This window comes from Coturnix japonica, chromosome 19, assembly GCF_054131305.1.
Source record: "Coturnix japonica strain WE chromosome 19, WE-NBRP24, whole genome shotgun sequence".
NCBI lineage: Eukaryota > Metazoa > Chordata > Aves > Galliformes > Phasianidae > Coturnix > Coturnix japonica.
In genome coordinates, this window is record NC_140681.1 from 7541701 (window position 1) to 7555286 (window position 13586).

The following is a 13586-nucleotide window of genomic DNA, read 5'->3' on the forward strand; positions in this document are numbered from 1 at the left end:
AATTCGAGTTTTGAAAGCTAATACTGTGAGATACAGAGAAAGGTCACTTCTGGTAGTTAGAGATCTAAATTAGATTTCTTGGCACTATATTATTTTTTTTTCCTCCAGTGTTGAATGATTTATGGCAGCTGTTGATCTTGAATGAATCACTCAGCACAGTTTGATTTACAGTTGCTTTAGTAATGTTGTTGTTTAAGCTACCTCAGAACTGTTACTGTTGTTGTCAGAGTTCTATTAAAGATTAGATAACCTGGGGAATGCAAGGAATAAATAGATAGTGGTATCCAGAAAATATGTTTTAAAATATCTTTGTTTTTAGATCCTGAAATGTATTAGCCAGCTGGAGCTAGCACAGCTTATAGGAACTGGGGTAAAAACTCGGTATTTATCTGGTGCTGGACGTGAAAAGGAAGGAATCATTAAAGGCTATGCATCTGGAGGGGAAGAGTTCATGGGCCTCGGATTAGGTAAGATTAATAAACTCAAACTTCACAGAATGCATATATAATTAAAGTATGATGGCTAAGGGCTCAGAGTGGTAAGATACTAAAATGTATCTATTCATTTGCTTCTAGTGGAAGTTATTTAGATTAACAGAACATAAAAAAATCTATTGCTCCTGTAGTACGTGGAACAGAAAGCTGTAAATTAGAAGGGAAAGCAGGCTGTCTTAATCTTTGGAAAACTGAAGGTGACACTTGAGTTGGGAGATAATGCTGTCCATGATTGGATGCTGGATGGTTGGGCTGGATGATCTTAGAGGTCTTTTCCAACCTTAATGATTCTATAATTCTGTGATGATGCTGAATATAGCAGAACTCTGCCTAACCTTAGATGCTTGTATCTGATAGAGTTAATATTTAAAAATGTTTGATTTGTTCCAATTGTATTAACAGCATTGCATCTTAACTAAATTAACATAATGACCAAAATGCGATGCCCTCAGTAAAAAGAACACCTCTAACTGCATGTTTAATTTGTCATAATCTGGCACAGATCACACAAGGGCACCATATGATCCATATACGTTACCGTTGCTTTTTTTTGTTTACTTGTATAAAGTTAGGGTTGCTCTAGAGACGTGATGCTAAACACTGTTTGTTTTTATGGCTTTTATTGCAGGTAATCTTGTTGGAAGTGGTGCTGATAAACGGCATATGGCGAGCATTCAAGAGTCAGTAGGAGAGACCAGCTCCCAGAGCGTAGTGGTAGCAGTGGACAGGTACTTAAAATTTGTTCTGTGGTAAATGTGACTTGAAGCTACTGACCGTGCTTTATTTGCAGACTCTGGCAGGGATTTCTGTTCTTAAAACCTCTTTCTCACAAGAGAAAGGTGATGTTTAGATGCTGTCTTTGGAGCCACTAAGTATAATGATTATATAATAAGTATAAAGTTTGTACTTACCAGTGAACTGTATGCCTCATAGTTAGCAATCTGAACTTCTAAGACTCTGAACAGCTAAGGGGAGGAAAGGACCATGGTGAACCTGTAGTCTTTATGGTGTTTCTGCTGTTTGTACTGATAGCCACAAAGTATTTGTAAATTACATGAACTGAGCAGGTGGTTAGCATCCTGCAAAACGTGTGATCATAAAGTACTTTCAGGACATTGCTGACAATTGCTTACAGCTCTAAGATTTGATTGGGTCTTGGGGATGTGCAGCTAAAACTGCAATGCATTTGTTTCTTCTGTAGGATATTTACAGGATCTACTAGGCTGGATGGAAACGCAATAGGTATGTATACCAACCATATGAAGCACTACAGGAATTCTTGCCACGTAACATCCTGAATTTACAGTAGTGTGTTGTCATGTTCAGTTGACTTCGTCCGGTGGCTGTGTGCTGTCTCTATGGATGAGCTGGCTTCCCCACACCATCCACGCATGTTCAGTCTGCAGAAGATAGTGGAGATATCCTATTACAACATGAATCGCATTAGGCTGCAGTGGTCAAGGATTTGGCAAGTGATTGGAGATCACTTCAACAAGGTATTTTTTAAAACCAGGTTACATAACATATGTCAGTATGTCAGTATATGGAAATATTTATGGGAAGGATCTTTTTATAATGAAGGATCACTTCACTGTATGATTATGTATTTATACTTCTTCCTTTGTGCTATTGTATTGTCCTCTTGGTCAAATACCAAATTAGCTTTCTTCTACAATATATGCAGGTGATCCTGAAACAACAAAGTTAGTTTTGTTGGAAGCTTGGACTGCGTTCCTTTCTAACGTGTGTTTTGTTTTGTTTTTGAGTATCTAGCCCGTTATTCTTCTGCACTTTTTGCATATGAAATTTATGGGGCTGTTTAGATTTCTCATGACTGAGACAGACAGCCCTCCTGTTTTCTGAATGTCTGGAAACTAGAGCGTGCTTGAGATTTTTTAGTGGACTGATTTTTAACTAGTATGATGGATATGTTACTTACATAAGTAATAAGTCAGCTAGTAAGTGTTTGAAAATGTGTTTCTTCTAGGTTGGCTGTAATCCTAATGAAGATGTTGCCATCTTTGCAGTAGACTCATTAAGGCAGCTGTCCATGAAATTTCTTGAGAAGGGAGAGCTGGCCAACTTCCGCTTCCAGAAAGACTTCTTAAGGCCTTTTGAGCATATTATGAAGAAAAACAGGTGTGATGGACTGATGTTAGCTTACATTAAGCCTTTTCAAAGTTGTTTCTTTGTGTGGATTTAATTGTCTTGCATCTGAAAGTGGCTGTTGATGTAGTGTTTTATTTTCTGTTTTATTTTCTTAAGATCTCCAACTATTCGGGACATGGTAATACGCTGTATTGCTCAGATGGTGAACTCTCAAGCTGGTAATATTCGCTCAGGCTGGAAAAATATCTTTGCAGTCTTTCACCAAGCAGCATCAGACCATGATGGGAATATTGTGGAACTGGCCTTTCAAACTACAGCGCATATAGTTAGTAAGTAATACTTCACAGATGCACTTACTTTTAGTTTAGCTGCTGCAACTCTAGCATAAAAGGCCGATCTGCATATGAGGTTTGCATTCACCATAAATGCAAGATTGTCCAATTAAACCATTTAAGCTCTGCAGCAAAGTCTTATCTGTTAAGTCTCTTAATTCCTATTAATAGGAAAAATGCATATATCCTCTGCTGTAGAACTCTTCAAATTGGGAGAAAATTCAGTATTTCTCTATTGCCCATCAGTAAATTGATGCAGATTAAGGAAACTGCATTGACAGATTTTGTTAACTTCATGCTGTTTCAGTATCGCGTAGAAGGGATCATGTTTATGATACTGGTATGTGATTACTTGTGAAGTTTAGTTCATATAGACTATCTACTCTAGAAGTATCTTCAAACAATATACCGTGGCTACTTTCACAGGAAGACCACCAACTCAAATATTTCAATACCAATGGCAGCTGTAAGTGTCCTGAACCTGCTGTATTCCCATTAAATAGTGCGGGGGGAAAAGAGTTGTGGACAGTGTTAATGAATGCAAATAGCAAGAAACCTTTTGCTCATTTGAATTAGAATAGTTTAGTTGAAAGGTAGCTATGAAGATCAAGTCCAGTTTGAATTGCATAGATCTTGAGAGTTGTAGTCTATTCAAAAGCTTGTATGTACTGGCTTGGGTTTGTCTTTAGTCTGTCCCTTAACCTGAAATCTAACTGCTTTTTCCTCTGTTGCTACAGAATCTGAATAATTTAAAGCTTAGTTAATATGCATCAAGCTTTACTCCTATTATTTTTTTATGGCATTGTAATAAGATTTGGTGACATATGCTGTGGAAGGAAAGTGAGCCACAGAAGAAGCCGTGAGGGAATCCTAGATTATAAATCAGTAGTTACCCAACCTGAGAACATTTATAGATTCTGATACTGGTAGATATATATTAGGGATGGGAGGATGGCACAAGGAAGAGCAGAAGGAAAGAAATTACATTTAATCCAGAAAATCTAGCCCTTTCATGTCTGTTGTTTCAGTAGCAATATACCATGTCTGACTTCAGTAGACCAATGTCAGTTCATCTGTGTTTCTCTGTCAGTAAATTATAAGAAATGTTTTTTGTTTGTTCTTCACAGCAAATATTTTTCAACAGCACTTTCCTGCAGCAATTGATTCATTCCAAGATGCAGTAAAATGTCTCTCTGAGTTTGCTTGTAATGTTGCATTTCCGGACACCAGCATGGAAGCTATTAGACTTATTCGGTATTGTGCAAAATATGTTTCAGAAAGACCACAGGTATTTTATTTTTTTTAACCCTTATGTATCCTTACAGTCTTCTTCCTATCTTAACTGAGGTTCTTCTTGCAACTAAGAACTTTCAGACTCTAATTTCAGTCTCCCAGCAGCAAGAGTTTGTGTTCAGTGTATTCAGAACTAGGAATTGTTTTGGTGTTACATAAGTAATGAACTAGGACTAGTTAACATGTTCAAGGTGTCTTTTGGTTTAAAATGGAAGCTGTTGCCATTTAAATGCTTATTTTCTTTATATATTTTCCAGTTACTTTCACAGATTGATATGTCTCAGATTTATATTTGACAGGAGTTGATTGTTACAGCAGAAACTAAACTAATTTTTCAAGTCTGGCTGTGTACTGTTAGTGGTATCTAATCTGTATAGAAGAATAATGATGTTTTTTTAATCTTCTTTTTCCATACCACCTCCAAGGTATTAAGAGAATACACGAGTGATGACATGAATGTTGCTCCTGGGGACAGAGTGTGGGTCAGAGGATGGTTCCCCATTTTATTTGAGCTTTCTTGTATCATAAATCGTTGCAAATTAGATGTTCGAACAAGGTAATAAGGCTTTTCTGGTTTTGGTTTGCATTCAGTTAGGGAAGAGATCACAGGTACATGTTTTTACACAATCTTTGTTTGTTTATAGAGGTTTAACAGTGATGTTTGAAATAATGAAGAGTTATGGCCATACCTTTGAAAAGCACTGGTGGCAAGATCTGTTCAGAATAGTGTTTCGGATTTTTGATAATATGAAACTTCCTGAACAACAAACAGAGGTAAAACAAAGAAAAAATCCAACAAACTTTAATCTCCTTTTTTTCCCTCAAGAACTTGAACAATCCAGGTGGCAGCTTGTGTTATTTGCTGTCAGTGTATTCCGGCTCATGCTGTTACAAACTTCATTTGTAGTGATAATTTGTAGTATTGTTGAATGTATGAGATGACCAATGCTTGATAGCTCCCACATATAAACTTGCCATAATATCCTTTCTGTTCTCTCTGACTGAATATTCTCAAGGAAAGTATTCAGGCTTTGTAATATCCCCATACTGTTCAAAACAGTAGAGCCAGTAGAACCCATGTAGAAATAAATGTGTTTTTTTCCCCTCACAGAAGTCTGAATGGATGACCACTACATGCAACCATGCACTTTATGCCATCTGTGATGTATTTACACAATTTTATGAAGCTTTAAATGAAATCCTTCTTCCTGACATACTTGCACAGCTACACTGGTGTGTAAAACAAGGTAACTAGTTCACTTGCATTTTTGATGAATGAATTTTTAGATACTCATTATTTAAGGGGAAAACTAGTTGAATTTTTGAAGAATAATGACTACCACCATCAGAATGTGTGATGTAATAAATGTCTGCAGAATCTTAAGTATTCCAGGCTCTCATTCTATTTAATCAGTTCTTCTGTTAATGTCTTTATGGTGCTGCTGGGACAGAGCAACAGCTTTTAATAATGTATTGCTAATCTAAAGATTTCTGCTTTCCTTTATTTGTTCCACTCTATGCTCTTTTTCTGCTTCCTTCCTGTCCTTCGTCTTCCCTATTTGGATTTCAGTCTCTCAAAGTGTATTTTTGAGCACTGTTTTCTATTCAGTATGGTCCCCAGCTTGATGATACTGTAATACAGTTCATAGGTAGGCTCTGAGCTGAATTAACATGCCTCTCAAAATGGTGAGAAAAGTGTTTAATGGAGTAGTAATAGAGGGTGCTTAATGTTTCATTGATATTGTTAAAGCTAATAAATATGAAACGTATCTTCCACAGAAAACGAGCAATTGGCTCGATCAGGTACAAACTGCCTGGAAAATCTGGTAATACTAAATGGACAGAAATTCAGCCCAGAAGTCTGGGGCCAGACGTGCAATTGTATGCTAGAAATCTTCAAAACTACCATTCCTCATGTGTAAGTTATACTATATATATAGTAAGGTATGCTTCTCACACTAATGCTCTGTTTTGGAGCAACAATATTTACCATTTTGTTTTACTTTTTTTATCTTGATGCGAAGCTTGCTTACTTGGAGGCCAGCAGGAATGGAGGAAGATTCAGCTGAAAAGCACTTGGTAAGCGTTAATTCAGGGCAACAAGCTAAGCTGAAGAGGTGGTGTTGGGTCAGCTTCTGAAGTACTTTGTAGTAATAGATGTGCTTGATGACAAGTACTGGAATTAACATTAGCTTGTATCTGGCATGGCTATCAAGTAACTCCAAAGGAATGGGTGCAGGCATTCCTTGAATCCAGAGTTCTGTTGGCTAGTTAGTACACAGCACTTTGAATTCTAAGGATGGTTCTGAATTCTGTTCTAGGATTTTGACTTAGATCGCCAGTCTTTAAGCAGTGTGGATAAAAATGCTTCAGAAAGAGGACAAAGTCAACTTTCAAATCCAACAGATGAAAGCTGGAAAGGTGGTCCTTATACAAGTAAGGAAAACATCCGAGTTTATTAAATTAACTTTTACAGCCACTTGGCTTCTGTAGTCAATTAGAGACAGTTTGAGGGCACTTGACAATTAATTTGAAAAAACTTAGCTTGTCTTTCCAACTTGTATTTATTCCTTCTAGATAAATTTTCTTTATGTAAGATAATTCACAGCATTACCAAATATGAAAATGATGAGGTAGTACTTTGCTAATCTGTTGTACATTAATTGTTACAAGTTGCTTCTTGTAACTTCTCTTGCTCTGTTTCATTAGACCAGAAACTGTTTGCTGGCCTCCTTATAAAGTGTGTGGTACAGTTGGAGTTGATACAGACCATTGATAACATAGTATTCTATCCAGCAACAAGCAAGAAGGAAGATGCTGAGCACATGGCTGCAGCTCAGGTACCAGCAGACTCCTCAGAATTCTGATTCTAGGGATTAGTATAAGGTGGGCTCTTATTTGTCTGTGTTAATGAAGCCCTAGGCCAGGGCGTTTGGAGCTAGTGCGTTCAGGCAGTGTCTTGGGGATGGTGTAGTTAAACTCATAGCAGAAATAGCTTACAAAAAAACCCAGTCATTTTATTGTTCTTAGTGTTTCTTACAACTGGGATTTACCGTATCTTCTCCTGAAAATGTTTTAGTGAGAGGAATTACAGTTTTAGCATTTGACAGAACAGTTCTGCTGTAGTGTATTGCTCTGGTATTTCACTTGTACTTGGCACTGGGAACCTAGAGTTAATAGTACATGATATATGAAGTATCAGAGTCTTTCTTGCAAAAAAGAATATATTACTGATACTGTTCTCCCCCTTGATCTATTTGTTTAGCGAGATGCATTGGATGCAGACATCCACATTGACACAGAGGACCAAGGAATGTATAAGCACATGTCTTCACACCACCTCTTCAAGTTACTAGATTGTTTGCAGGAGTCTCATTCTTTTTCAAAAGCCTTTAATTCAAATTATGAACAAAGAACTGTGTTGTGGAGAGCAGGTGAGGCTTTTGTGTGGTTTGGTTCTAAATAAAGGCACTGAGCTTTGTTTCAGGCCTTAAGCATTGAACTGCAAAAGTATACTATTGTAACAATGTCTGCAGTTCATCTGACACTGTATTCTTTTACTATTTTTCTCCTTGCTATTGTGTTATTTCTATTTTCTGTATGTATTTTTCATTGAAGTAAAGCAGTATAGTTAGTACTGCTGCACTTAACATGCATTTATAAAAATAAGTTGGATGTCAGTCCAAGTCCAGGAGGAAGAAATGCTGTCTGTGAAAGAAATCAGATACCTACTGTTGTTTGTTAATGGAGAGATACTTGGCTGTCTCTTGGCCAGTGTCTAAAACTGTGAATGCTTCCTCTGATTTCTAGGGTTCAAGGGTAAATCAAAACCTAATCTCTTAAAACAAGAGACAAGCAGCTTGGCTTGTTGCTTGAGAATACTCTTTCGAATGTATGTGGATGAAAACCGCCGTGACTCCTGGGATGCTATACAGGAACGGCTGCTTAGGTAAGAGAATGAAGTTAGTTCAGGTCTGTTATGTGTGCAGAAATATATGCACAGTGCATCCTTGGGTGTAAGTGTTCCATTTTTAAGTCGCTCAGCAGAACATGCAATGCATACCAAGTTATACAATTGCCTGCTCTTTACTAAAAGCAAATATAGCAATAAAAAAGCAATCCATGTGAAATAAATAAAATGCTTTCTTGCTTGACCCCCTTTTATTTACAAAAGTGGTGGTACAGATTACAAAGATACAATGTGATAAGAAATCTAAACAGAATGCAGGACAGGCTACTGTATACCCAGAACTTAAAACATTAAAAAGAAGATTGCTAAGTAATACAAAAAGCTACTTCATCCCTTTATCTGAGGAGTAAGTTGTTGGTACAGAGAAGTTCAAGGTACTAATCTCTGTCAAATGTGAAGAAATCTTAAGCTTTTATTATTGATACTAATTCAGTGCATTTCAGTGGTGTTTTAATTTTTCAGTGTCTGTAGACACACTTATCTTTTCAGTGCATAAAAGGGGAGGTCCCATTCCCTCTTTAGAAAGTACCAAGAAAATCTGTTGTAATTTGTACAGATTGTCTACAACATTCAATCTACTGCAAGGACCAAACATGGACTACTAATGTGTCTATATTTCTTTAACCTAAGCGCTACAGAGCTTTAGTATAGCAGTGTAGCTAGGAGAGAAAGAGTTTTTTTCATGGTGCCATTTGCAGGTTGAATGTGAAAACACTTTAATTACAGAAAGCACTTTAATTACAGAATGCTCACAAGGAAAATAGTTGTTTTCTACTTTTCACTCTGTAGTTGTTTGTTAACAGTGTAAAAACTATTTCAGTTCAACTATCTGTGACAACTGAACAGCAAATACAAACAAATGCGTGTAGTTTAAAATTACTGCATGTGATTGAAAACTTTTCCATGGAAATGCATCGTTTGTGCAAACAGGATAAACTCTGAGAGCACTAATAGGGCATGGAGCAGAAACTTACTGTGGGTTTTCCTTATGGTTTGTCTGAACTTGGCATCTCTTCAGTGTATGCAGTGAAGCCCTGGCATATTTTATTACCGTGAACTCAGAAAGCCACAGAGAAGCTTGGACCAATCTCCTGCTGCTGCTTCTAACAAAAACACTAAAAATCAGTGATGAAAAGGTAAGAACAGGCTGGATGCCATGTCTGTTTGCATTCATGTTTTTTCATCTCTGCTTCTGTTGAATTCATTCTGTCATGCATATTGCAAGATGCCTAATTTGCTTATTCACATAGTGTGTACTCTCCTTGAAATGCAGCAGTTATGCTTGCTTTCTTTTGGCAAGCGTTTCACAGTGTAAAAATGGGACTACGTCCATGAAGTTCAGTTGTATGGAGATATTACTGCAGATCTTTCACATAAAGCCCTGTGAGTGTGCAGTAAAGGATGTGCTTATGGTGTGTTATAGCAGCACAGAACGGTAGAGGTAAATTTCATCTTTCTATAACTGTAATTATAGTTCCTTGACAGTGATGGCAAAAAAAATAATCTTTGGAATCTTAGCCTTTCTGAGGAAAATATAAAAATTCCAAAATATCTAAATCTCCCCTTTTTCAGTTTAAAACCATTTCCCCTTGTCCTATTGCTGTGTGCCCATGTAGAAATTCAAAAACTAACACCCAGCATTATTAGGAAAGGAAAGGAGGGTAAGACGAGCTATCATGTTCTGTAACTGTAGGCATTCACTAAGGCTGCTGTGGAAAATAGACACTGGGCTTGGTGGCTATTTTGACCATTCAATAGGGCCTTTGATTTGGTAATACCTTGCATTCGAATAAGTTGGTGCAGCCATGTATGTGGAAAAACTCAGCACTTTCCTGTAGGAATAGAGAATAATTTTCTTTTTTCATGTCTTTCCTGATAGTTTAAGGCACATGCTTCAACATATTATCCATACTTGTGTGAAATCATGCAATTTGACCTGATTCCTGAGCTTCGAGCTGTGCTACGGAAGTTTTTCCTGCGTATAGGTGTCGTGTTCAAAATCTGCATAACAGAGGAGCAAATACGGACAACTGGGACAAATTTACCTTCATGGTAGCCCTAAATAGAATTGGTTACTTCTGCTTCTACATAAAGCTGTTCCAGAGATGGACTGAAGTGGATGGGGGAAGAAATGGGATGCTGGTATGTCAAAAGGACAGCAAGTTTCTCTTAACACGATGGGGAGGGAAGGGGAGAAAGGAAGGGGGGAAAATGTCCTGACCATCCAATGAAACTATCACCAATTTTTATTTAAATTATTGCTTACAGAATTAGTGCCGTGTATGTAAAATCTATTTGTTTCCATGCTCATCATCCTTGTGATCAAGTTTGTCTCTTCTCGTCTTTTATCAGTTGTTCACTTTTGCAGCCCAACCAAATCTTATAAATCAACTGGATTCCTCAGTGGAAGTTATTCCCCACGGAAGTAATAAATACAGCTGTATAGCCTTGTGATGTTAGCATGTGCTCATAATAAACTATACTGCAGTGGCTGATGACCATCTCAGATCATTCTGGGTTTTTCTTTGTGCACATGTCTAGACCAGGCAGTGCATTATAGGTTTGATGTAACTTGGAGAAAATCTGGGGAAGGGGTTTTCCTCTTGTTCAGGAGGTCATTTTAGGACAACATTTTTTATTATCAATGCTTCATCTTCCAAGATTCCTTATTTTTATGTACAGTTTTATATCAGGAGTACATAGTAGTATCCAGCTCCATTTAGCTCTTTAGTCTTGAGTTCAAAGCATTAAAAAAACCCCAAAAGATGGGTTTTTTAAACTTCCCATTGACTTTGATACATGTCCAAATCACGGACACAGCATCTACATTAATATGAAAAACAGGGTTAAAGAAAATAAACCACCACCCTTTATCCTTGAGCACAATGTATTTAGTGTATGTAGCGGTAACGGTCTGCTTAGGAAGTCTTATTCTTAATATATAATTTTCTTCTATTTTTTTTTCTTTTTTTACTGCAGACTTTCAATTTTAGGGTTTTTTGTTTTTTTGGTTTTTTTTTTTTTTTTGCAAATAACTACAAGTTGAGAACAAGTCGCTACTGCAAAATGTGAATTCCATTATTGCTGTAGCAAAACTGAACTTGAGATCAGTCGTGTGCTGTAACAATTACCAATATCTTCATGTGGTTTCAAACATAAGTGAAGCAAATGTAGTTTAACACTAAAGCTTTGCTTACCATGGAGATTTTCCTTTCTTCAGCATGCCTAAGTTTTTTGTGACGCTGTTTCCATCACATGATACCAGTTAATAACAGAAGTCCTGCAGGATGGAGTTATGTCCTTTGAACTAACTTTAATTGCAAGTTTTGAGACTTTTTTTTTTTCATAAATGAAAAGTATGGCAGGATGGGAGAAGTTCCACTTCCTAAAACATGTAAACAGAAGTGTTAGATTACCCACTGTACTATCTGTATCAGCAAACCTCAGAAATAACAGTATTTAACAACAGCAACAAGAGAATGGTACTGTGTTCAACCTGTTTGGCTTTTGAGTTTCCTAATAGGGCAGTCATAGTTGATGTAGTGTTGGGATATTCTACTCTCAGAGTTACAGGAATGTGTATATATACTGTTTTTTTTTCTTGTGAGCTATTTCCAAAGGGCTCATGTGGCATTCTTCAGTAAGTTGGCCTGTTCTATGTGAGCATCATTTGGCAACTGTTTTGCAGTCAGTAGTACTGGTAAGGCTTTCAAGTTTTTATTTTTAACCAAAGAAAAGCCTCAGCCAGGCTAAGTTTTAAACACTCTATAGATTAAATCCGTAAGCTTATATTTAATAAGAGGAAATATATGGCTATATTTTAGCATAAGAAAAAGTCTGAAAAATAAGCGTTGCCAATATTGAACTTGCTGCATTTGAAATGTCACTTTATGTTGCATTTAGTCTATTTGCTTGTTCCCTGGTAATGTCACTTAATTACAATAAAATGAAGTATTTATTTTAATTCTATTTAAATTTGTAATAAAGAATAAGCCATTATTTTTCCTTCCTGTCCTAGATAGTTCTTTAATATATACATATTATTTTCAGGTTTTGAATGTGACACTGCTTCATTGAATGTATACCTGTATCTCCTTTCAGAACACAGACTTTAAGGTTGCATGCCTCTTTACAGTTTTGAAAGCCTCACATCTCAAGTCTTGGAAGAGATCTCTTAATTTTCAGATCTTAAATCTAGATTTGCATTGTGGGCTTTCTTTACTGTAACGTGCAACATTTGTACTATCTCTGCATATAGAATTAATCAGTCCCTTCTTTCAGCTTTGGTTCCAAGAGATTCTTCTTTTACTTAAGCTTTTATTGTATTTACACCATTTATAAACTGCTGAAATTAGGCATGTGACGTTAGAAACATTCTAGACTTACTGTAGTGCATGGAAGAGAAGGGGGACTGGAATGCAATGGGATTGTAAAAGCCTTAATCCTGTCATGGTTTTCTGGATCTGATTGTACATCCTAAAGCAATAAGAGCAGTATGCAGAGCGTACACCAGAATACCCCAAACATCTGTATATTCACATCAGCTTTTTGTTCTCCCTCATACAATCAGTTCATAGCCCACAGGCATCTGAATGGAGCATAAAACGCTGAGCTTAACACCTGCAGGCATTGCTGGCTCTGGTTCTGCGGACATAAGAGCTGACCTGCCTGGGGTAGTTCTGTGCTTCATTGGAAGGATGATGAATGAAACAGGGTTGTGTGTCAGTGGATATCAGTGCAATACAGTGATTAAAACAAAACACCACGGTTCTGAGGCTGCTGCTGTGCCGACCTGCAACAAACTGAACTGCAAACAGATTCATTAACCAGATTTAATGGTTATAGTTTCATGGACTGCATGGGATTGATGCTGCTCACTGCAGAACCTCCTCTGGGCTCCTTCTGCTTCTCCTGCCCAACACTCGGCTCTTTTTAACCTATAACTCATTCCTTTAATGTTCTTTATGTCACATGTATGTTTCCACCTGTTTAATACTCCTATATTTCCGAGGTCCTCCATACGAAGTGCATTAATACCGATATAGATCAACCCTCACCCTCTGGATGTACATTTTTTTCAAGATTATAGCAGAATTATAAAAAAAATACAACCTATGTAAAGTTTTCTACGTGAAAATACGATGTATAACAGTTCTAATACTCCATGCTCTAATGACGTGGTGACTCAATAAAGTTTTACTTGGCGGTGCTGTACTCAGCAGTATTTATTATACTTTATTATATTTTAATATATTTTATTATACTTTATTATACTTTATTTCTCCTTTCCCTCCCCGCTCCCTGAGGCGCCGCCTGACGTGAACTGCGGCCTTGTGGGAGCAGCTCTGCTATTGGCTGCCTCCTTCATGTGAGACGGGAGGCGCTGAT

At 37.1% G+C, this 13586-nt stretch overlaps 1 protein-coding gene across 5 annotated transcripts in view; it reads left to right on the forward strand.

Moving 5' to 3' along the window:
* Positions 1-13412, forward strand: part of ARFGEF2 (ARF guanine nucleotide exchange factor 2) — a 31061-nt gene extending 17649 nt beyond the window's left edge. For 4 of the 5 annotated variants that reach the window (XM_015881575.3, XM_085520346.1, XM_015881576.3 and 1 more), the window contains 18 exons: positions 320-467; positions 1123-1222; positions 1696-1736; positions 1821-1990; positions 2482-2633; positions 2760-2932; positions 4063-4223; positions 4654-4784; positions 4873-5002; positions 5340-5475; positions 6008-6146; positions 6253-6307; positions 6550-6664; positions 6938-7068; positions 7494-7662; positions 8039-8177; positions 9217-9334; positions 10078-13412. In XM_015881575.3, the coding sequence (XP_015737061.2) occupies positions 320-467; positions 1123-1222; positions 1696-1736; positions 1821-1990; positions 2482-2633; positions 2760-2932; positions 4063-4223; positions 4654-4784; positions 4873-5002; positions 5340-5475; positions 6008-6146; positions 6253-6307; positions 6550-6664; positions 6938-7068; positions 7494-7662; positions 8039-8177; positions 9217-9334; positions 10078-10254 (2385 nt within the window). In that variant the 3' untranslated portion in view covers positions 10255-13412. The remainder of the gene's footprint in view (positions 1-319; positions 468-1122; positions 1223-1695; positions 1737-1820; positions 1991-2481; positions 2634-2759; positions 2933-4062; positions 4224-4653; positions 4785-4872; positions 5003-5339; positions 5476-6007; positions 6147-6252; positions 6308-6549; positions 6665-6937; positions 7069-7493; positions 7663-8038; positions 8178-9216; positions 9335-10077) is intronic. The other variant, XR_014935964.1, reaches the window with a different exon arrangement.
* Positions 13413-13586: the final 174 nt, after the last annotated feature.